Consider the following 25,784-nt stretch of genomic DNA (forward strand, 5'->3'; position numbering starts at 1 on the left):
TCCAACCAGTAAACACGAAGCTTCCACTGAAATTGCAGAGGAGAAAGGAGAGATGACCTTGAGATGTACAAACACAGGGGCTGGGACCAATGGCCCCAGCTGATGGGAAGATTTCAGTTACCTGCATCGCATTCTAGAAAACATCTTGTTCAGACTTACAAAACCGATTTGGTGTGTCCCAGGAAAACTTACCCATGGCTTTCACACTTACTCCTCATTTTTAGGAAGGTAGTGTTTATTTGGAAGCTAATTTGGACAAAAACAATTAACAACAAAAGCCTGTTCTCCTGCACTTGTGTCAGTCTGAGCTTTGGAGAGGAGGAAGAGTAAGTAGGTAAGGCACAGCGCCTGCAGAAATGAGGCAGGGCCGTCACTCTGGCACTGACCTCCCCATCTTACGCATGGAGAATGCTGAGATCCAGCTGCGGGTGTTTCACGAGTACAGCTGCACTCATTGCTCTATGCCAACAACCAGTGTAAACCCAGCAGACCATGCAAAATTAATTTGTGCTACAAAGCAAATGAAGTGTGAAGATAGGAAAGCTACTGTAAGACATTAAGCTTCTAGAACCTGCGTTTGACCATTACAGTATAGCATCAGACTATCTTCTGAGACTTTGGAGGAAAGTTTTGTGCAGCAGCTGACTACTCTGACTATACAGTCATGGCCAAGCCTAAAAGGATACTCCTCATGTAAGCAGCTCAGCAAAACCTGTGCTGTCCGCACAGAGCCCTTCTGAGCGCCTCCCAGCCCTTCCCTAACAGCACCACTATTTTTACAGGACATTTTTTTACTTTTTAGTCCAAGGTTCTTTACGGGGCTTACAGAGAACTTTGCACTGTAGCGTAAAATAATGAGAACGTCATTCAACTGTCTGATCGATTTAATAGTTCATGCCCACCCCCCGAAAAAAAACTATCAGTGTGTTTGTCCCACTTCAAGCAGGATTTCAGAAAAACATTTAAAGATTTAAACCAATAGACGGTGCACCTTATCAGTGATATTGTCAGTTTTCCCCCACTTCTTTAAGCATCAGCAGGTGATCATTTGTTTTTAACCTTTAGCAGTCGTTAGCTTCAGTGTCTCATTTGAGATAGAAAAGGCAGGCAGCATACAGTGAGCAGTGATCCCAGCCTTGAGAATGCTCCGACATCTGTTTTCATCAGCAGCTGGCAGCATAAAGGAACACACAGCAAATAAGTGTCACCTAGAACTGCACCATGAATTGAGTCCATTGTTGTGGGTTACGAATGAAGTTGGTGTAAGTCATAATGAACCAGAGGAAATAAGTCTGGGCCTCTGTAATTTCTGTAGTTAGTTTATCATGGAAGACTTACGCACTGCTAAAATCTTTGCAAAGTTTCAGTGGAACTAGTTATACATATATCTTTAGCTCCACGAGGCCTTTGCTTGCAGTAAGACAGCCTTGTTAATAAATGGGCAGATTAACTTTTTAAAGCACCAGAGGAGCGCCAGAGCAACAGCCTGAGAAACACTGAAACCCTCTTCAAACAGAAAACCTTCCTTCCCCTGGAAGTAGGAAGCGCCCATAAGCCGGCTCTGCCAGAGAAAAGGATGTGACTGAGGGCTTCCCTGGCCCTGCCTGAGCTGAGGGGACTTCATGCAGGACAAGCCAACAGCAAACGAGGGAAACTCAGTCAGTCGAGCTTTGGGTTTCTCTGCCCCGGATGAAGTTCCTGCTCTGAGATCCCTCCTCATGGCCTCCCAGCCATCAGCACAAGGCCAAAACACCGTCTTACTCCTTCCTTTCACATCTTGCTCTTTCTCTCTGTGGACAGGACCGCTAGCATGGCAGCACCCTGGGAGTCACCCTAAGTGCTCCAGGCACCCGGGGTTCCAAGCTACGCCTAGCTTATCCAATGTCCAGCACTGAAACAGCACGCTCCTACCTCTGACCACAAATGTACTGTGCAAATCCTAAGCACTTGCACCTTGACTGCTGACAGATCCACATTTCTGGTCTTGACAAACACTGTTATCTTCCAAATTTCAGTCTGCATCACCAGGTATGGATTCTGGGAAACGTTTTGTGTTCCACTCCCTAGATGTGTAAAAGTTCATTCTCAGCAGAATTTTTCGTAACAGGTGGTTCGGAAAAAAGGGAGACAGATGTGTATAAAATGAATGAAGCACACACAAAACATGGCATCTGTTCCAGCAGACACAAAGACCTCCCATGGCACAGTGCAGGACATCATGAGGCCTGGATTCCACCACGAACCATCACAGTACCAAAGGGAAAAACAACATTCAAGCAGGGTTTTTCGACAAATTACTACAAAATGCACATCTCATAGTTACAGACTAATTAGAAGTTTCTCAGCTTGATCTAATATTCATACACTGCTCTTTTTACCACAATATGTCTACACACTAACTGAGTTTGTTGGTTGCTGAATTTACGAACCAGGCAGTACCCTTCACCAAAAGAATACACAACGGGTGCAAAAGCAAGAAAGGCTGTGCTATTAAGTCTCCAACATTTGAAATAAAATGATTGCTAATACAGAAGAAAGTCGGAGGAAAAGGCTATGGACTGTGGCTCCTCAAAACCTAAACTGGTGGCATCTATTTTATCAATATTTATGCCATGCAGAGTGAATATGCTTACTTCACCATAATAACTGCACAAGCCAGGATGTTCCATTAAGGGGACAAAATTTAGCGTGTATGTACTGCAAACTCCTATTTAAAACATAAGATATATAGACAGAATGCACTTTCTCAATTTATAGTCCGTGCTGTAAAAAAAAATGGTGTAAAAGAACATTCTAACCACTTCTGGGTTTACTGTAAAACCTGCCTTCTGGGTAGCGCACACCTTTTTCTTGCAAGCCTTGAATGCAACCAACAGCTTCTGCACAAGTATCCATGCTGCATCAGTGATGCCCATCAGAAATACACCAAGAACTTTCATACTACGGGGTTGTAATTACTGAGGTCATTTAATCTCCACATGCCCTTAAAATTACACCAGTCCTGCCAAAATTTCCATGACTGCAGGCTCATTTCCATTCAGTACCAAGAAGTCCTGCCTGAAGCATGCTTTTCCTGAAGCAAAACAGGTTTCTAAGACTTCAGAGATTACTGGATTTCTGCTTTTCCAAACATAAATAAATGCAAGAAAACTGCTACGCTACTACTCTACAGACCCATGTGTTCAAAATCCTAACTACGATCAGCTTCTTCATTTGTTTGACCAAACGGTAGATGGCTGTTGGCAGGAAATTTATTTGGGTATGAATTACACATGTCACCATATTTACCACAAACGTGTCATTAGGCATGGCGTAACAGCAACACACACATGCAATACAAGATAAAAAGTGACACAAGGTGTTCAGACATCTCCGCTGAACAGAAGGGGAACGCTGAACCCAGCCCCAGCGCACAAGTAGTGCCCACATACCGCTGAATACCTGACAGCAGACCAGAAATTATCCACGTTCCAGTACTCAAAACTGCTCAGGACTGGCAGGATTTGTTCTGGGCAGGCACAGCGTTACGTGAACACCCAGGGCCCATTCACAGCACAGGCGTTTCGGGCCACCACAAAGTGCACAGGCTGACCACAGTGCTGACCTGCCATACATCACTTCCTGGGGCTTTATAACATCAGCAGTGCCCAGCTCAAGCAAATTCCTCATGCAAGCAAGGTCTGCGCTGGTCCTCCTACAGCAGAGAGACAAGTCCTGCAGGTGGCACAGACAGTAAACTTCTGGCAAGAGCTGGTAAATCCTGCTGGAATGAAAGTGCATTTTGCAGGCAGCAGCTCTTCATTTGGTTTCCACAACACGTCACCTTCAGGCTTTTCTACTGACTTGGCTACCTCATCTTTCATGTAATCCAAATAGTCATCCTCTACACATAGCTGCAGTGGGCAAGAAGAAGTGAAAATCATTCAGACTCTCTGGGCTGGTCCTGCCCTGCTTGCCATTCCACTCATCCACACACAGCCCAAACAAACCTTCCCTTTCCTTGCCGCTGCAATGATCTTCTCCCTTCTGATAGAGGTAACTTGTTCTGCAGCCAGCCTTCAGAATGCCCAACATGGTGACAAAGGGATGTGCTGCCTTGCCCTGTGGTGCTGGTGCACCTACCTCAATCCTCATAACAGTATCCTCACTCACTTTAATTGCCTGCTGCATGGTGCTGAGGAAGGGGCAGAGCAGCAAAGCAAACCCTACTCGGCTGCCACCAGGCAAAGCAGACCTCAGCCTCAGCTCTGGCCCATGGCCCTGCCTCCCTCCTTTCTGGACAGGAGTAAATGCTATATTTTTCACAAATCTGCAGGAAAGAAAAGGGCTTCCATTCTCCCCGCTTTCCGAAAGGGGAAATAGGTACACTGCAGACCTTGGGCTCAACACAGGAGCCATGAGGTACCCATGTGCCCCAAACCACCATGCAGCATTGCTGCAGCAGCCAGTGAAACCCACAGCAACCATACACCCAACCCGACGTGGCCCTCGTACAGGGGCTACCAGCTTTACCCTGCAGCTCTGTTCACTTCCCAACCCATCCTCTGGAAGGGCAAAGACAAAAAGCACTACAGGTTGGATGACCAGAATTATTTAAACACCAGAGATCTTCTTAGATCCTGCCTGACAGAGTTGATGGCACCAGCTAACACTCGATGGGCTAGACAAAAACGTGCTTCTTTTCCTTCCATTCCACAAATACCACAAACTGTAACTGAATGCAGCACTTACGTCAGCATTGTGATATTCAACACAATCTCATAAACCCACCAGAATTCAAGAGATTCCCTTTCTTTGGCCAAAGAAAACAACCTGTAGTCATGAAATGTCATTTAACTGTTGCTTTCCACTTTTATTTTTCCCCCTTTCAACTTGGGTGTGACAACCAGTACACACCCCAAGGTTACCAAGTCCACTCTAGTAGCTATAGCCTAGTTTTCAAAATGTACGGATTGATAAAAATACTATTCCAACAAAACAGCAATTTCACCACATCTTTCAAACCATCACACACGCAACCAAAGTGCTGTAATTACAGAGCAAAAGTAATTCCAAAGATGATTTTTCATCATCTGAAACCGTGTAAAAGCATTGTGGTGTGGTTAAGGAAACAGAAATTAAAGGGTTTTGGTTAAGATAAGTAAAGGCCATTTTCTCTCTTCAGTATTTTACCTTTGTGGTTCAACTTGGAAAATTTTTAATCGGAAGCAGTAACAATAACAACAAAAGAGCACATAAGACAAACTGGCAGTAGCACCTTGCTTCTCTTAAGATCAAACGTAAGGATTTGACACTTGGGACAGGGCAACCCGGCTGTCGGTCCCACGCTGCGCTGCTGGCCAGCAGTCCCTCTATCTGTTCGACTCCGATCTTTGCTGAGCTCTGGCATACGACGAGAGCAGTGTGCTTGTGCAAACAGGCAGTTCCACCTAAGACACATGCCTGGAGAAATATCATTAAAATAGGACAGCTGTACACAGTACCTGTTGGAAAATGGCATTCGATAAGAATTTACCAAGTGAGTGGAGGCAAACGAAGAGCATGCTGTGCTGCTGGGAGGGCTCAGGGCTGGCAGCGGAGTGCCCTCAGATGCAGTCTGGACAATATTTGGTGCAGCGTGCCTTTCCTTGCAGGGCCACAAAATGGCTCAGGAAACTGGTGAAAAGCAAATAAGCTTGCAGGTCTTCACACAACACATCTACATTTACCATACAGGCAAGCACGTAAATTAGAAATTGGGAAAAATTAGTGGTTCGCCCCTGCGCTATGCAACAGAATTACCAGGCACTCTTTGAAGCAGCCTTAGCTTTTTGTCACACAGACTAGCAGTGGTTTAGGCTGTAAGAATCCAGCCAGCAAACGAGTTAAAATGCCACCATTCTGAGATGCACAAAGTGACAGTAATCTCATTTTAAAGGAAGTCAACGAGATGACTGAGCATTTACAAGAGAATGTGACCTGTGGCAAGAATTTAATCCAACAGGACTGTGTGTTTACAAATTCCCCTGTGTCCCAGGGACGAAAGAGCACTTGTCCGGGACAGCCTCTGAATGCCAGCCTGCTCCTTTGATCCAAAGCAGCTCCTCCACACCACGTTAAAGGAGCCCTGCTTTACAGCACTGGTATAGCAGTAAGAGCAAGCCTTGAGCACTCAGATCTGATCTGTGCAGCTGCTGATAAATGCAAGAAGCTGGAAACCTCAAGAAAATAGCAGAGTTAGCACAGCCCAACAACTTGCATTATTTCCTCCTCCTCTCATTTATCCTCACGCACAAAGGACGAAGCACTGCTGCACCACAATGAACACGAGCTGTCCTGACACCATACAAAAACACACCAACGTTTTCACAAACCTGCATCTTGCTGCCACTGTATGAGACCTTAAATCTCTGACAAAGGATAGACATATTGGAAATTCAGTCATTATTCAACTTTCAGAATAACCCACGTATGATTCACATGGAACACTAGTTAATTTACCAAAATAAGAGTTTTCTTATAAACACAGTGGTCACCATCACTGTAAGCATTTTTAATAATCAGCAGTCAAACCAGGATTTTATCTGCTTCCCTCCTGCTTTTTATTTATAGTTTTTAAAAGATCATCACACGTTCTAAGGAATCTGTCTCTCAGCAGTTAAACCAAAGAAGAAATAGCAGAGGTTACTGTAAAAGATATATTTTAGTGGCTCACATTCTGATAAATCACACCATGACTTCTGTAAAAGATTTATGAGATAGCTACTGCGGTGTTAAAACCACCTTTGAAGGAGTATGTTTCAATATGCACGTGCTAACAGCTATTCCTGCTACAAATCCTCCCCTAAATACACTTCTATTCCTGTGTACATTCTCCAACATTTCCCTCTTAAACTTATCTTCTTTTTGCATCAGAAAATGAGAACTAAATAAAATTGGAATTTATATTTGCCCATTTTTGCTGGTTTAAGAAGATTACTTAAATGCAAGAAGCTTAATATTTTGCAAATTCCTTTCATCCAATTTTCTGGTGCATTACAAGCCATTGATACTTTGGTCCAGGACAAAATGCAGCTGAACTTACTGGAGTTAACGTCTTACCAGCAGTCTCTGGGCAACAGCGTAACACAACTGCAGGCTTTTTCTGGAAGGTTGTTCTGTTGTTGGCTTGTTTTTTTGCTTGTTTTTTCCTAATTGTCTATTTTGTTCAAACTTAATACAAAACTGAAACATACCTCTCCATGTGTACTGCGCCTGACATGTTTTCTATTTAACATCTGCTGTTGCCTTTGCTTCGGCAACCTCTGATTAATGTCCCGTCGTAAAGTGCTCAGACAGCCACAGCCAAATCACACGCGTTTATGACACCAATGTGGTGAGCGGCAAAATGGCGTTTATTGCAAGCAACACACTCTTCTTATAGTTGTCCCTTATATCACAGTGCTCCCAATCACCCTTGCTACGGTTATCTGTGCCCAATAGACGTGTGGCATGTCTTGTCTTGCCATGTCTCATCATGGTTTCTCATGAGTCAAGGAGCCCCCGCAGAGCCTGATGGCTGTCACAGCCCCCCTTTCACGTATTGCTAACCACGCGAGGGGCCCGCACAGATTACTCCTGGTTACGCCTGGTGACCTTGACAGCCCCGCTTTACGTATTTTGTTGACTACACCTCTAACTTGCGCGTTTTGTTAACTACAAAATAACCTAACTACTGCGCCTGACATGTTTCCTATTTAACATCTGCACACTTGGAAATGCCATATAGGCACAAATGCCTGGGTTTTGGTGTAAACCGATTAATTCATTTAACAAAATTTGTCCATAAAGAGCTGAAATCAACAGATACGTTTGCTTCTGCAGAGGTACAATTAAAGGTCATACTGAAGTTCTAGGCTTACCCTACAGTTCATATAAATGTTACAGAAACTGCTCGGCTTGCAGCTCTCCATGCAACTGTGCTAAAAGAAATCACATTTCCAGAAAGCTCAGACTTAAAACGCAAATAAGCAAGAATCCTACGTTTCAGGTAGGCTGCAGAAACAGCAATTCCCATCTTTTCTCTGATGTCTTTTTCAGACCACCCCATTCTAAGTTTTACTTCTGAACTAAATCCACTCGTGAATCACTGATGGTTTTGTACTATCAGCACAGTTCTTCTCCCCTCTGTGCCCAGCACACAATGCATTCTGCATGGATCACGGAGAGAAGCTGCACCAGTGATTTTAAACACTGCGACAATGCATAAAATACCACTGAAACACGCAGCTCTGTACTTCCTTCACTATGTACCAAGAACACTAGAAAATACAGAACCGAGTGTATTTTTAACATACGAATTGTATTTCACTGCTTTGACCAAACAGCTGAAAAAAATTGCTTTTTTTAACACAGGGAATAAGTAGAGGTAATGTGTGTGGACTATACAGCTGAACATAAGGAGGGTGAACACTGTGACCTGAGTGCTGGTTGGATCGGCCACATCATTACTGTATTACTATCAACTATTTTCAACCATAAGCAACATTTCTGCTCTGATCACCTGCCCAAACCACCAGCTCCGAGCCACACTGCCACTGGACGGCAACGAGAACTTGAAGTTTTAAGCACGTGAGCAAGCTACAGCAGTCTGAAATGGATTCCCTCCTGTCATTTCGGTTTTCCTTCCTTTTTCCTTCTCACGTTTTCTTTGATCAGAAATGTCTAAACAGACTCTTGCTCTTCATTCACTGCATGTAGAATTGCACCCTATGTAGGATCCCATTTTGTTAACAAACCTCAAATTTAGTAATAGACTTGCATTTTGGGGAACAAACTGAAAAGATTTTACTGACAGTCCAAATTTCCCATTTGGAATGGATTACCATTTTTTCTTCTCTTTCACATCTTTGCATTAACTGCCCTTCACAACTATTTTCACGATTTCCTCATTAACAGCAATTACGCCATTTCAGGACAAGTCACCTAACGTGACATAAGAGCTACTCACTTCCTCTGAGACACGACGGTGACTTCATTCCTGTTGTTCCCGGTCCGACTCACCCTGGAGACTCCTGACGGGCCCACTTTGGTCAGTCACACGGCTGCAGATGGCTGTAACTTTCACTGCAGGTAACACCAGCAGTCAGTATCCCGCCCCACTTTTCCTTCTGATTTCAGGTGGTACAGCTGCAGTTAAAACTAACATAATCACCTTGCAAAAGATCAGTTATAAAGTACAGTTTACCTCTGCTGGCAAACCTCAGAAGCATAAAGGCACACTGCCCTATTGCAGAATGTCTCCTGCTGTTTTGAGTTACTGGTAACGTAGTTTTTTAATACTTGCCAATTCTGTTGTGTGTAATACAGATTTGTATGGGCATACCTACTGTTCCCACAGCAGAGACATTCAGACCCTTGCTATTCGACTTCAGGCAGCTGTGCTGTATGCAGCAGGTACTGCTGGCACCACAACCCACCAATGCTGCGTTTCCTTTGTGTTTTTAAGTTCCTCCTTGCTGAAAAACAGACAGTAGCCAAACTAAAGAGAAATAAAAGTTTTAATGAACTTATCCTTAGTAATCAATCAATTCATTTTTAGTTTTTTTTCTTTTTGTTTTTAACAACACTATAAGAAAAGTAAAAACTTTAAAAAACTGTCTTTTGCATTCCTGAGAGGCCTGCTTCCTCCCTCACAGCACTGCAGACTGAAAGCCTCACAAATTGACGAAGGTTTAGTTGATCTCTGACATCCAGAAAGAAAATAAACAGGAGGTGGGAGGATGATCCCTCCAAGTCCAGGGGCACTCCTAGGCTGGTGTGTCTGTGCACACCCAGACTTGGTCCCAGTGACTGTGCTTGTGCTCCACGCCAACTTTTTCACTGTGGTGCAGCACTGGATGGTTAACAGCTGTCTGCCTTGCTTTGCTCACCTGCAGTGACTTCCCTTCTCTGTGCTAAAACAATGTGAGCCAAGAATAAGTTACTTCTCCCTTTTCTCCGAGCTGATATAACTGTGTTTCATTACATCATCACACACTGCAGACTCTTTAGTCTGCTCTTTCCAAGTACAGCCCACTGAGTTAACGATTCTCAAACGTATGTTCTCATACAAGGGAGAGCATTTTTCAGCTTTTGTCCCTTAGAGACGTGTGTGCCATAACAGAATTCTATCACTGGTGTACAACACAGAAGAAAATAAGAAAACAAATTTCTTATTGGGAAGCACGGTGCCCCTGCAACATGAAGGCTCAGTATGGAACAGTGCGTACACCCCTCAGCTAGGACCGCAGGGAAAGTGAGATTGAGCAAAACTAGTCAAACTGGCCTTTTCCGACCATTCTGTTTTCTGAGGTAGGTGACTTTGTGGCCATTGCTAAGCAGAGGCTGTTTTAAGGTAAATTGTCAGTACTCGGGCTTAGAGTCCTCTGTGAGCAGTGTTGTTTCTGCCATGAAAGCAAAGGCCGTGAAAACAAAGCTGACAGCGGTCACACGCCCAGGACAGAGCTCCAGCAATGTGAGTCTGCCACATACGTCATCAAACGTCGAGAAAACATCGCAAGGAGAGAAAGAAGTCCTAATGAACCTCTCCGATGAGAAACTAATTGGTACAAAGTACACAGCAGCTTACATTTAATCCCGCTAATCACCACAGCGAAGACAAGCCAACAGCGCGCTTCTCAGCCACCGCGGGCGAGCAGGCTGAGCAGCATGACAAAGCCAACACCGAGCCTGGCCCAGCTGCAGGACTCCCATCCCGGCCAGCATCGGCACGGCTCCTCCTCAGTGCTGCCCTGCCAGGGCTGGGCTCCTGCTTCCTGGGCAGCCCCCACGTGCGGCAGGTGCACCCCGGTGCGCTCCTCTGCAAGCGGCACTGCGCCCAGGGCTGCTGTGCTTCAGGCAGAAAGGGAGGCAGGGCTGACAGGGAGGAAGGGCAGGGCGGGCAGGATGGATAGGCAGGGCCAGCAGGCTCAGCATGCAGGGCAAGGGCAGGGCAGGGCAAGCAGGCAGGAGGGCAGGCAGGCAGAGGTCCTGGTAGGGCTGGTGCTGGGCTGCCATGGGGCTGTGCACAGAAGCACGGAGGTTTCCCCTGCTGGGAACTATTTTGTTCTCAACAATCCCTCCTCTGCTGGGCTTATTCACCTTGCTTTATTTTTTTAAAGAAAAACTATAATGAAATCACTCCATTTTTAGATAAACTGCAAGTAAAACAGCACCTGTTCCACCTGCAGAAGTCTGCTGCTCAAAAAAACACCCAAATAACAAAAACCCACATCCCCAGAAAACAACTGGAAAACACAAACATTTTTACAATTTGTTTTTTACCGGAAGGGCACAGTGTCTACAACATTGCAAACTTTTTTTTTTTTTTTAATATCTAGAGATTGAAAATTTTCCAAAATACATTTTTCTTAAAATGACGCTCCAAAAAAAAAAAAGAAAAAAAAAAGACTCTCACTACCAGCACCAACAGACTTCAAAAAAAAAACAACAAACCCACAGAGAACAAACTTTGTTCAGCAGCAACTCACCAAAAGAAAGGCACAGAGCAGCTCCTGCGGGGAGCTGAACAGCACACATTACTGATGTCAGCTGAGCTGCTCCGCTGCTGTGATGGCTGATACTCGCACTCTACTCACTTCTCAAACAGATATTCCTCTTTGCTATTTTAAACTTCATGCTACAACAAAACTATTAGCATCAAAAGCCAAGGAGAAATTCACCCCGCAAGGCTGTGTACCTCTAGTATTTACCAGCTCAGTTTTATTGCTAGAAATACCAGCAGCGCAGTTAGAACAGTCAGGAAATGATGTATGCCCCAAAAGCAGGAGGCTGGGAACAGTTCTGCTTGAAACTGGGCTACCACTGTGGGAAACCTATCGCATGGGTTTCATTGATCCCCATAAAGGCTACAAACAGCGCTTCACGTCTCACAGACGCACTTTGAAATGTCAGTGAAAGCCGTATTCAGACTTAGCGACTGCTTTCACTTTCCTTTTCTTTAGAAAGCCACGCATCAGGTATTCCACGCAGACAGAATGCAGATACAGAAGCTGAAGCTCGACCTACAAACCTAAAATTAAGCATCCCAATAAATACATTTATGTACGTTTACACATGTGCACGTGTTCTTATATAGTCATACCCATACTTAAGCGCAACCCCACGTTAGAGCTGCACAGAGCTGAGCACAGAGCCGGTTTCATGCCAGACTGAGCCCAGTGTTTTGAGGGGAGGGGGAATCCCCAGACCTCCGCAGCTAAAGTTTAAATGCAAAGACACACAGCTATCAGCTACCGGCTTACCTTCAGGGCAGCAAGCGCAATGCCAGAGAACTACTGTCAACACAGAGGTAGAGGGGCACCCAGCACATCACAGCCTCTGCTTTACCAGGGCAGAGAAAACTCAAGAGTTTCACCACACGGTTTCAGAAAGAGACCGAGAAAGGCATCTGGCAGGGTCCGTGTCTGCCCCAGCACTGCCCCCCTCCCCCCGCACCTCTCCTCCTCTTGTGGTGCTGCGAGCTTTTTTAAGAAAAAGGATTCCATGGAGAAATATTTACAAAGTATTCAGACTGCCCGATGAGGGCTTTGCTCTTTTCTCATGCTTCGGGTCTCTGGGCAGAGGAGCAGCCACAACAGCCCACGCAACAAGCTCAGCAACAAAGTGCAGCGAAACCCATCCACTATGACTGAAGGGCAGCTGTACCACAAAAAAATGATGCATCCAGCAGGGTTCTTTGAGCGTCTGCAAGTATTTCCCACTGCCTACACTTTTCAAGAACAGAAATGATCAAAAGGAACAAAACCAGCAAACAAGTATCAGACTTGGCATTGTTCAAGACAGCAAAATAATTCACGGATTTAACTCAAAATGGTGACAAAATGTTTTTCAACAAAGGTTTGAAATGCACGTTGCATATTATTTTATAAAATGTGAGGGTGACAGCTTTTACCATTCACACAACGTGAGGCATATATTACCATACACACAAGCAGTCCTGAATAGATGGTGCTCGTTTCCTTACTTTCTCACTTCTGTGAGTGACATCATTTCCCCGCGCACGCTGGAGGTGGTTAGCACTGCTGCACAAATGCAGAAAGGGAGATGAACACAACCACCGTCATACACAGCAAGGAAAGAGGAAGGGGTCAGCCTCAAGGACGCAGAACACTGGTGCAAACAACTTTCACACAATAAAGAATCAGCTTATAAACAACAGCTAAAACTTCCACATTAATGAGAAGCATCAGCACGAACTGGAAAACCCAAGGACAGAAGCTGAGCAGCACACCGTCTCCTGGCCCACCCGCCTGCAGCCGCCCTGCCCACAGCAGCCTCCTGCCTGTGGGACGGGAGGGCCGCTGCTCCTTCACTAGCACAGCAGGAGAGCAGGCAGCATCTGGTGCGGAGAGCAGAGCATGTGCTGAGCCAACAGCACCGGCTTGCAGGTGCTCTCACAGTCACCAAACTCTCACCTATGCAGAGCTTGGCCAGAGATGTGAGGAGTTACTTCCATTTACACCTGGAGATTTGAAACAGCAGTGTGAGGGGACAGGAAGTCAAACGAGAGACTGAAAGAGAGCTCAGGACTGCCTTCATCTTGAAACACGCCGGGCTGCTGGCTCACTGCTGGTGAATAACATCGTATGTGCCTCCACGGATACCGACTCCCTGCCCAAGGACACATAGTTATTGCTTAGGAAAGCTATTGCAGGGAGTTGTTCAGTATGAAAAACAGCAAGAAAACGCATGCAATGTTTGTAACTAAGCATACTGAGAGACCAGTTACGTACACCAACAGAGCATACAGGTGAGCATTAGTTACCCAGAATGTTACCTGCTGTTACACCAATGCACAGCACAGGTAATATATCAGTCTGGGAATTTATTCCAGACAAAACTTATGGTAATAATAATAATTAATAATAATATAAAAATGAACTGCTGAACACCAACTGTCACAGATGTAGTGTTGACTGTGATGGTATCACAATACAAGTCTTCTCCGCATTTGAGTAAGAAACTTACAGAAGGATCTGCAGCACTGCACATGTGCCCATCTCACCAGCACGGCCCAGCAATTAAACCTGCACAGCAATTCCCGTGCACGCCACAAAGGTGCAGAGTGAGCTCTGCAGCAGAGGCCTTGCCTGCTCCAAAACATGCCAGCTGCAGCCCAGGGGTTCACAAAATGAAATCTCTGCCACTCCTGTGAATCCCTGTGCACGTCCATTTTGCTCAGTGCTCCGAAGCACAAACCACCTTCACTAGGTGCTTCTGTAAACAGGAAGACACGTAGTGAACCATCAGCATTCAACCGTCATGTTCCTCCTATCGCCTTCAGATTTGCACTCTGTTTTAAACTTCACGGAGTTTCTTTTTCACCCACACTTGTCCCAGGCCCATATTTACTTGGCTCACACACTTCCACAGGCCAACTTCATTTTTTCCTTTTGTAAACTCAAATCCCAGTATATTCTCCATTGCCTCTGCAATACTTTTATTTTTTAATTACTTAAAAATCTCAAACTTCTCCTCTAAGAGAACTGAATTAATTCCTCATCTGCCTTTAAGATTCAGCTGCAATGAGAAGGGTTTTCCAGAGACCCAAACAAACAGGGACAAGGAAGAAAGATCAAACTGATGACAGAAGTAGCGGAAGAAAACACCCTTACAACAATTAACAGAACAGAGGGGGAAAGAAAAAAGAAAGTAAGAAAAAAAGAAAGTAAGAAAATAAGAAAAAAAAGAAAAAGAAAAAAAGGAAAAAAAAAAAGAAAAAAAGAAAAAAAAGAAAAAAAGAAAAAGAAGAAAAAAGAAAAAAAGAAAAAAAGAAAAAAAGGAGAGGAAAAAAAAAAGGGAAAAAGTCACTCAGAATATATGACCATATAAGCATGGGCACTCTTGCAGAAAACCTAGTCAGCAATCCTAAGCCATGGGAAATTTAAATTAGAGCCAGGGTCTACAATAGGCAGAGAAATCCACACAGATAAAAGGGGCTGCCAAGGCTGCAGGTAGAGTTAGTCAGATATTCTCAGATTTCCAAAAGAACTTTATTAGTTTTATTAATTTTTTTTTTTAATAATCAAGAGATTCGAGTGTATCCACATTACACGGCAAAGAAGATTAAGCTTTTTTCCTTTAATCAAAATATCCATATGCATGCTGTATCTCCCAAACGTAGGTGGATTCCCACTGCTTATTACAGCTCTGGGGCGCATTCTGTTATGGCAGCTCATGCACAAAGCGCTCCGGCACACGTAAGCAAAGCTCCCGTCCTGGTGCACAGAGCCAAGAAGCCCCCCGACCCTCAGAGAGCACCGCAGCGCTCGGCCCTGCGGAACGAGGATCCAGCGCCGGGCCCCACGGCAGAGCAGCAGGAGGCCCTGCAGGACCACCAGCACCGCTGGCGGCCGGCGCACTGCAGGCCCCCCGCGCCACGGGCAGGGCAGAGCACAGGGCCTGGCAGCCGCTGATCGAAAACTGGACTCCCGAAGGACTGCTGTCAGAGCAAAACTGACATCCAGCCACATCCTTTTGCTTTTTACGGGCCCTTCCAACTGCCCTGCGGCCACTGCTTCAGCCCTGGAGCTCAGACGACGCTGGGCTGAAGCTGGCGCTCAGGTCCAGTCCAGGACTGGAGTTGTGCTGGGAACAAGCAAACGCTTTGGGTTTTTTTCTGGTCATTTTAGCGCGCATTTCCTTTTTTACTGTTTAAAAATACACAGAGGGGATAACAGCACAGAAAAAAAAAGCACAGATGTGGTCAGATTTTTGAATATAGCACTGTGCAGAGGCAAAAGGAAATGAACAGCTATCTGCCTCAAAGAAGCCACTCAAAACACCGATAGCAAACAAAGGATGCTTCCCCCGAGCGTGGCTGGTGGAGATGAAAGCACACACCAAATTTATACGAGGCTCCCATTTCCATTTTGACTCCATTAGCAGCAGAAAACCCTGTCCTGCACCAACTTACAGCGAAAGGCAAAAATAAAATTATTTCAAATTCCTTTTAAAAAAAAAAAAAGGCTTTTTTTGTTTTCATTCACTGAATGTTCAGTTTCCTTTTTTTTTAATTAAATATGTTAAATGAGATACTTGTTTACTACAGACAAATGCAGGTGCTTAGAAGCATGTCTAGGCTCATAAAGATGGAAAGGGATGCTAAAATGAGAAGGGGGAAAACCTGCTCTGGAAAAACTAGCTTACACTTTATTTCATGGGCGTTATTTCCTGTGGCATAGGGCACTTTAATAGGACAAAATGCGATGTAAAATACCTCAAGTAAAATACTTATTCTTTGAATGCTCTTTTCCTTTCCTAACTATTATTGACCATTAAGCTTAAGAACATTTGCATTTAACCGAGTGCCAGAACGCAGTCCATCAAGAAATCACTTCAGGTGTTCAGGCAGACCACCTGACAAACACATCTGAGCAGCGTCTTGTAACAAGCTATGAACTTCAGCTGACTCTTGTACCTTCTGTTCTCAGCTTTATAGAAACACTGGATTGGAAACCAATCGGACAAACTGCACTGCACAAACTTGCCAGGCACAGAGAATGACAGAATTAGCCCCTCGGCTCCAAAAGGTGCAAGGGGGGAGGCAACGGACAAGGAACAGGAAGGCAGCTTGTTTTCTGCACTCCATAGCAGCTGGACACTGATGCTGCAGCTTCAACAGCTGTCTTTCCAAAAGCCGCCGGGACAAAAATTCAGTGACAAACGGGAGAGGAAAAATGTTAAAAGGAAGCTTTTAATGAAGGAATGGATGAAAGTCTTCCAGCTGTGGGAGATTAACATTCTTACCGCATATACTCTTACTGCAAGGTGGAGAAAGGTGTAGGAGGGGAGAGCTCTCCTTCACAGACCCAGGAACTTCCCAGCACTATAAATGAATTCTACACATTTAGTAAACAGCAGAAACTGTACACTTTCCCATGAATTCTAATCATTTAAAAATTCAGGAAAATCATACTCAAGATCTGGATCTTCCCGCACTTACAATGCCCAAGGATGAGGCATAGGATTAGGTTAGGATGCTTTTTGCAAAGCAGATGGCAGCAGCAGAGTACAGTGCTGTAAATGCCATGCAGGGAAGCCGTACGATGAGCAGCAGAGTGCAAGTAATGCCATCAGCTGTTGGTTGCTGCCTTCAGATTTGGCCTGGTGTGGTTGTTTAGTTGCCTCGTTCACTCCCAAGCTGGGTGTTATCTCACCACAGGAAAGTGAGGTCCAAGCATGGTGGGTAAAAATCCCTGCAGCCACACTGAGGACTTTCCCCTTCTCCCCAGTATTTCTCTGTACAAAGAAGAAAAAAGCTAGCACTCACCTTCACACCTCAAGTAATTAAAAGTTGGTAATTAAAAGATGTGGCCACATCTGCTCAGGAAACGACTAATGTACGACAGAAAGTTGCATTTCACAGAAATAGGGGGATAAATGCAGTGGTAGGCAAGCAATAACAAGTGAGAGGCATATAAAACCTCTCAAAAAGGAAGAGAACAGAAAGGGGAGAAAAAGCTTTCATCTCCGTTCAAGAGCACTGCTTGAGGACCAATAGCTTTCAAACTATTAAATGAAGACAGACAGGGCGAATGTCCAGTACAATTCAGAAACCAGAGCTCATTTTGCCAGGGAAAGGCTGTCTCTCCCTGTGACAGCAGAAAGCGACTGAAGCTAGAAGGCCACACAGGGAGCAGATCTCTCTGAGCACTGCAGGGATCAAGAAATTATGTTATTTGTTGATTAAGAATATTGAAAATGACAAGGCTGCTAGACTACAGCAAGGCAAGCATGTAAGGAGGAGAGCAGAGCCTCAGCACCTCTATTTCAGGCACTCAGACAAGACAGCAGACTCCTCCAGTGATGGATACAAGAGGCTGCTCCTACAATGAAGGTACTGCTCACGTTTCAGTCCCTGTTTCCACGGGAGACAAACAGAGCACTGCACACGCCATCACCCTGCTGCTGGAGGTCCATGGACTCACTCACACACTCTCCTGGGGAGCTGCTGTGGTCCACATCCTGTCCATACTGGCACAGCAGGCTCAGTGATTTGTACATTGTGCAGTCAGTGTAAGATTTGATCTTCTTGAGAAACTCAGAACAGAGGGCTGTGCAAAGATTATCTTTGAGAGGATAAATTTGCTAACACAAATATCATTTTTTAAATTCCCTTCTTTCCTTAGATTTAAGTCTTTTAAGTTTCAACGAAGGAGTCCTTTAGAACGTGGGAGATAAGGCACTCTGAAGCTCAACATACAAACTATTGTTACTTTACACTAAGAAGAGTTATGGCTCCTATTTCCTAGAGCTATTCCCATACCTTTTTGGCTTACACACATATACAGAACACACAGTTGCTGTAAACCTCCGTCCCTGCATCATCACCGCTACATGCACTGGAAAGCATGGCTGAGAGAAGCGTGCAAGTGTTAAGATGTTCTGCAAAGTACTACAGATGCAGAATGCAAAAAGCTTAAATGGAATCAATGCTGTGTGTACAACCAAACCCCACCTGTTCTGTATGTCTCAGCTCTCCAAGCACAAGGGTTCTGTAATGCATCACTGGGGTGAGGCTAGGCACAAGGGGGAATTCTCAAGAAGCCAGAAGTAGGAGTGAGAAAAAAAATCAGAACAGTTACATTTGTGAGCTGCTTGTGAGACTGCGGCTTCAAATTCAGGCACCTCAGAAAAATATGCACATCTCGTACATTAAATAAAACATTTCTAGGTGTGAAGATTATGACAAGTTTATACAGCAAAGGAAAATTCTACCATTATCTTCTTAGAATGTGACTTGCTTATTGCCAGTATCTAAGAACATGATCATCAAACATAATATTACATTTGTTAGTAAACATACCACACAAGCCTTCTGCTGATGTTAACCTTGCATAAGAACCCTTAGGAATCTCCCTCAGCACACTGTTGTTAGAATAGTACAAAGAATGAAGCCATAAATTTTCATTTTCATATCTCTCCTAATCAGCATAGTCATTCTGATTAATTAATTCCATTCTGTTGCCCAAACATATGTAACGATGACATTTGCTTACTGTCTCAAATGCTGTTTACACACTTTTCTGTCTTCTGTTTTTTGAGGGGGAGAAACTTTACTGCTAGCATCAGCAGTTTTAGAACAGAAGCCAAGGAAATATATGGAGTAAACTGAATAAAAGAAATGCAACTCCAGGCCATCTGCCTGCCCGTTAGTTATGAGAAAAAAAATACAAAAATACCAGAAAGCATAATACTATGTACAAAATAGCACTGCTGCCAAAGAAGTCAACATTTGGCCCCAAATATTTGCTTTCCAACAGGTAATTAAAAAAAATAAATCCCACAAACTAACTCACTCTAGTCTTGAACAAAAAAGCAGAACACAAAAATATAAGATGATGAATGGAATTTAGCAACTTCAAGATAACTATTAGCAACTGCAGTTTAGAATAATTAAAATGATTTATGGGGAGAAAACGTGACATACATTCAGAATATAACGTGTCTCACGCTAACTGCATGCTCTGCCATTCTTCTGGCATTGCACTGGGAATATGGAAGGCATTTCCCCCACCTCTGAAGTTCAGGCAGCCACCTGAAGTCACTGAACAATCACCTGAGACTGAACGCACAGCACAGTGCAGCTAGCAGCAGACCAGGATAATACACAAAGACGTACATGAGAGAAGTGGAGAAGAAAAGCGGCAGTGAACATTTACAGGCAAGGAAGAGATGCTTTAGAAGAAAAGAAGTGCTTGGTTTTCTCAACAAGTTTAGTGCCAGCATACAAACAGTAACGATCGTTTATAAAGCCATCTTGAGGAAGAACGTCACCAGTATCAGCCTGCACACCCTACTATAGAACATTCCATTTCCCTGCATTCCAAGGATCATCAAGTTCCAACCCCCCACCACAGGCAGGGCCACCATCCTCCACATTAAATAGCAGCCCAGGCTGCCCAGGGCCCCATCCAACCTGGCCTTGAACACCTCCAGGGATGGACGGGGCATCACAGCCTCTCTGGGCAGCTGTTCCACCACCTCACCACTCTCACAGCACACAACTCCCCCCTGACATCCAACCTCCATCTGCCCTGCCTCAACTTCAAGCTATTTCCCCTCCTCCTGCTGTTATCTACCCTTTCCAAGACTTGATTCCCCTCCTGTTTGTACAGTACCCTGGAAGAACATTTTACTAAATATTAAAACACTTGGTATTAATCTTAGTGACTCTGAATTACTCAATGCAGAAAACACAGAAGAAGTTGCAGTAAATTTCAGAGAAACAGTCCCAGCTGCACCAGACCCTGGAAGGAGAGTTTACATAATCTGGTTCTTGGGAAGGGGACTCAGCACCGGTCTCCCCTCTGTTCCTTCCCATATCCTGTTACAGTTAATCCACTTCTACAGTTGAAATATCTTTGATCTGGCATACACCAAAGCCCTGAAAAGCATTTGTGTCTCCACAGCTTAAGGCAATGAGGCAAAGGAGACAGGTCAGATGGGCAAAATCTCAACACACAGGAAGAGAAATGACACTGCTTCCTAGATTATAAGGACTATTTATTTTCCTGCCCTGCAGTATTTTCAGTAAGCTTTTTATTGTTATGCCATTCCTGCCACAGATTTTGTATCTTCCATCCTCAAAATGACTTTTCCCTACTTGCTTCATTTACAATAATAAACCACTGCATTCTCTTTTTATCTCACACCATACTTGTCATTCACAACTATGAAATATGCAGGAACGTTTGAAAGTTCACAGCATGCATCATTCTGACATGGCTTCTGAATTTCTACCAGCAAAAATGTTGTTTTCACAGCTCCTTAAAAGTACATGCTTACATATATAACAATGTTATATAAGGCTATTTCCATCGTTTGTGTCCATCATTGCACACTCCCATTTGATTTCTGTTAATCCTTCAAAAACATCAGTGCATTTTACAACACCTTTCTAAAATACCAGTATTGCTGCAGACAAATCAATTCAGGTACAGAAGAATAAACAAGTGAGAAATAAAGTACTAACCTTCCCCAACGGGAGTTCCGCAGCCTTCAAGGTTCAACATTATGTCTTTGTCTTTGTCATCTGCACTGCATCCCAAAAGCATCCAGCTCTCAACATTATCGCTTTCAGATAGCACGCTCTCCTCCTCATCATTTGAGCTGTCATCTATTACCATCACCTCTTGGGCGGTGAGAGGTCCAGAACCAGCGGAGGGAAAATTCCCACTAGGACCTTGCCTTGAAACTTCTGCGCCTGATCCTGCAGTATGCAGAGCATTACGCTCGGTGGCTTTGGCACGATTTGCTGTGGAAGATCCACAGGTATGCATTCTGCCTTCAGCTAAAGGGCTTGTTGACTTTCGTGCCTTGCTTTTGTAAACACTGTCTTCCTCTGGTGTATCGGACAAGACAATGATCTCAGGGTCGTCCGAAATCTCGCCATCAGAATCGTGCAGTTCAACAATATTCTGGTCATCAAGTGGTGCCACAGTTAGAGCTGGACCCTGGTCTGTGAATTCCGCAACATCTTCTGCTTCTTCAGACACCTCCAGTGAGCTGATTTCAGCAAGGTTTTGGGAATAGTGGACCTGGCTGTAGAGATGAAATTCCACCTCGCTGTCAATGCTTGGCTCAGAGGATGAATCCTCTCGGTAAAGTTCATCTTCATAAACATCACTCTCCTCCGTGTCTTCAGATTCGTAAAACATTCTGGAAACCAAACTGTCTGTAAGAAACACGAAAGATTGTATCAGTATGCTCATGAACATATGCCTGAAAACATCTTTCAAATGACACTTTGGTCTTTCTGCAATTGCTAAGATTAGTAGTTGTGCTCTGCATTAGGCAGGCAACATAGAGCAGAGTTTACAACAACAAAAGACAATGTTGTAAAAAGAGACAGCAGAACATAAGTAAAGGTGCATTTTGCTTCATGTTACTTATTACTTTAACCTAAACCACTCTGCCTTCTCACTGCTGTGGAAGATCTCATATTCCAAAGCTTCTTTCCAGCCTGGATTCAAAACCAAGGTTTCTGTGTGGCTCAGGAGACAAGTGAGCTTCAGATCCATGTTTTGATTGTTCCTCCAATCAGTATCAGTGCTGCACACTTTGCAAATCATGTTACTAAGAAATGCCTTATGGACATATATTCTCTCAAGGAACTGGCAAGCAGCAGCAATATTTTACAAAATATGTTGGAGCAAATCTACACCCGGGCTGCAAAGTCACTTGAGCTGTCAGTTCACCATTTAATCCCAGGAGAAGAACTACTCACAGCATGGTACAGAAATACCCCAAAACAGAGCTCAGGTCAGAAGGCAGTAAAAAAAAAAAAAAGTGTAATAAAGGTAAGCATTCAAATTCGTGGCCTTCATACAAACCAACAAGTCAGATGGTCCTGTCAGAACACAAACTGAGTTACGGTGCCTCAAAAAAGCACTTCAACATGAGGAAGGTACACCTGCAAGCAGTGTCTGCCCAGCTCCTCATGAGCCAGATCTCTACACTCCTACCAGTTCAGCAGTAGTTATCTACGACTTTTAATGGCTTTTTTGGCCGACCTAGGATTGAAGCCCAAAATGTCTCTTTTCTTGAAGGCAGCAATGCTGCTTCTTAAACAAAGATGCAGTCAGAACTGGATGATGGGACAGAGAGCACTCTCAGCAAGCCTGCAGACGATGCAAAATTTGGAGGAGTGATTTATATACCAGATGGTCACACTGTCATTCAGGTGCATCTAAGTGGACTGGATAAATGGGCAGAGAGGTTCCTGAATGAAGATAAATACAATGGCCCATGCACCTGGGAAGAGAGAGAGCTTGGGAGCCAACTGCCCAGAGAAGCAAGTTTGCAAAAAAGGACCGCAGAGTGGTACAAGTCTGCAACATGCCAGAATACTTTTACAAAAAAACAGTATGTTGGGCTCTTGAAGAATATCGACAGAAGGTCCAGGGAAGTGACAATGCTCTCAGATGTGTAGTGTGGTTTTTGGGTTGTTCTCTGAGGAGCCGGGCACTTGATGACCCTTGTGGGTCCCTTCCATCTCGGAATATTCTACCACTCGTTCTCTTCACACCCGCAGCGCTGCGTATGGCTCTGGGCTCTCCCACAGCAGGCCAGCATGGATGGATTTGAGTGAGAGCAGTGACTAAGACAATTAAGGGACGGGAGCATCTGTCACAGGAGAGGCTGTGACAGCTGGGACAGTTCAGCGTGGAAGGCTCAGGGTGTCCTGCTGACATACCTAAGAACCTGATGGAGGACTAAAGAAAATGGACCCAGGTTCTTCCAAGTAGTGTCCAAAAACATGACAAGAAACAACAGGCACAAAATAAAATACAGATTTCTCTTGCAGATAAGAAAAAACCTTCTTACTGCATCGCCTGCAAAGGTTGTGAAGGCTCTACCTTTAATTAAATTCAAAATTTAATGGGACTCTGAACAAACTGCACCCAGTGTCGTTGCTTTGACTCAGTGCAGTTGGAGTAGATCACCTCTAGAATTTCCTTCCAGCATCATCTATTCTGTGATGCTGACCAAGTCAAAGCTATTTCTGGAGTTCACTATATACCCACTAGCCAGACATAAAATTCAAAGGTATTCTGAAGTTACTCTGCCTACTTCAGGCACTGCATAATTTAATTTACATGCACATATCATGCATGGAGAAGAGGAAAGAAGATACTTTCTCTAAAAAGTCTATTTCTGCGATACAGTTAGTCCTACGGAAGCCATCATGTTTTCTGGGAATGAAAAACTGCCAGACATCTGCTTTATGGTTATGAAAGTGACACGGTACCCTATACACAAGTATAAATACTTATACTCGGGAGTCTTAGGCATAAGTAATTTGTATGATTATGGTATTCAAAGAACCCACAAGCTCTAAGGCAGCTTTCTGTGAGCATCCCACCAGAGTTCCACGTTGATCATGATAAATTTGCCCTCACCTGCATTCCTGCTACATCAGAAGTCAAACTCAAAGTCAGAGGAAAACTTCCCCTGCCCCCCTCCCTGTCAACACACACACAGAAAAAGGCAGAAACATGTAAGACACGACTCCAAAGCAGGAAAATGTAATGCCTATCATAGAATGGCTTGGGCTCTGAGAGACATTAAAGACCATATACCTTCAGCCTCCCTTCAGCCATGGGCATCCACTAGTCCAGGCTGCCCAGGGCCCCGTGCACCCAGGCCTTTAACACCTCCCAGGATAGACAGCATACATTTTTCAATCTCACCTGCATAGCTGATGAAGTCACTTTCACAATCACTCGCTCTGATCATATCCAAAGAGCATCAGAACCCTACTCTCTCATTTTTAAGTGGGATCACCCTTCCACATAGATCTTAACCTGCTCCAGTCCACAGTATGAGAATAAAAGCAGAGCTGGAACTAATCAGGCAAATTATAATATTAGACAACAGTTATGGGAAGTGAGGAAAAACTTTCAGCAAAGTAGGAAATCAAGGAATCCACCTGAAGCATGTAAAAATTTTAGTGATACCAGAAAACACAACTTAATTCACTCTATCCTTTGTTCCTGTCAGCCACTGTACAAGGTCATACCATGTTAGAACCCACGTCATAGCTGAAAACATGCATCAAAACAAGACTGCTGGATCTGAAGTGTCAAAGAATATCCATGTAGTTTACTTATAGACACACCATGGTGAAGATGAGGATAAAAGGAGGCAGCACTGCACTACACTTACTGTGATCTAAACTCCCAAGTCTATTGAGTCTCAGGAGAGTCGATGGCTTGTCCTCCTTTCCTTGATGGTATGGAACTATGAGAGGCTCTTTGTCTTGCCCAGCATATGTCAGGACACTGAGAAATGAGAAACATCAAACATCAGCATCACAAAATAATGTGAAGATACCAATTTCTGCCATTCACTGCCGCAGAATTCTGGCAGCAGCTGCCTACACTTCCTCAGCATGAGAAATATGTGTCAAGCACAACCAAAGCAAACAAACACACTGCCTCCAAGAACGAGAAAAGAAGCTCAACAGAAAGATTTGCTGTTGTTCACATTGACAAAGTACAGCAATTTCTTACTAACATTTAGACAACAAACAACAGTAAAAATCTTTTTGCTACAGCAGGAACATAACACAGACTTAGGCAAACACCTGCATAGAACAGGTAATGGGCAATGCAAACAGAGCAAGACGGAGACAAAAATAAACCACAAAACAAGTTAAATCACTGGGTCATGTGAACACTCCACTCCTTCATCAACTGGAATCCTACTGCTACCTAAACACACTGCACGTATTTCCTCAAAAGCATCTGACTGCCTCTTTGGTAGGCCTTAAGAAGGAACTTCAAGTAAAGGGCTAATAATGTAAAAAAGAAAAATGAGCCAAAACCCAAACCACAGCAATCTGAGTTTCTCTTAACCATCCTTGAACAAAACTCCAGGTGGCTATATCTAGAAACTGCATGAGGATGGCATCTCCTCAGGAGATTTGCAAGGACTGCTTGCCAGCACTTTTTGTTTGGTTCATTCAAATAAAACATCCTTACTTGGTAAAAAAGCAAACATTGGCAGCTGTACAGCTGCAGTTAGAAAAGAGATGTTTATGGCGACTTGCAGGCAAAAAGAGAGAAGGAGCACCAGCTAGTCAATCAGAGCAGTGATAAAGTTGCATGTGGGAAGCTACCTCTCAGTCAAAACTTCAAATCAGTTTGGAATGCTCAGATTTTACGTGAACACAGAAGATGCTTCAATTAAGAGCCAGTAACATCCCCAGGCCAGTCTTTCCCATGTTCCTCCTGCTTCATCTGCTGTGTTTCTTC

The 25,784-nt window shown here is 44.1% G+C and overlaps 1 protein-coding gene across 3 annotated transcripts in view; it reads right to left on the reverse strand.

Annotated features, from left to right (window-relative positions):
* Window positions 1-25,784, reverse strand: part of ZCCHC7 (zinc finger CCHC-type containing 7) — a 110,681-nt gene that overhangs the window by 82,930 nt on the left and 1,967 nt on the right. For 2 of the 3 annotated variants that reach the window (XM_048932238.1, XM_048932237.1), the window contains exons 2-3: window positions 24,694-24,809; window positions 20,999-21,700 (exon numbers count right to left, since the gene is read on the reverse strand). In XM_048932238.1, the coding sequence (XP_048788195.1) occupies window positions 20,999-21,683 (685 nt within the window). In that variant the 5' untranslated portion in view covers window positions 21,684-21,700; window positions 24,694-24,809. The remainder of the gene's footprint in view (window positions 1-20,998; window positions 21,701-24,693; window positions 24,810-25,784) is intronic. The other variant, XM_048932239.1, reaches the window with a different exon arrangement.

Source organism: Lagopus muta, chromosome Z, assembly GCF_023343835.1.
Source record: "Lagopus muta isolate bLagMut1 chromosome Z, bLagMut1 primary, whole genome shotgun sequence".
NCBI classification, from domain to species: domain Eukaryota; kingdom Metazoa; phylum Chordata; class Aves; order Galliformes; family Phasianidae; genus Lagopus; species Lagopus muta.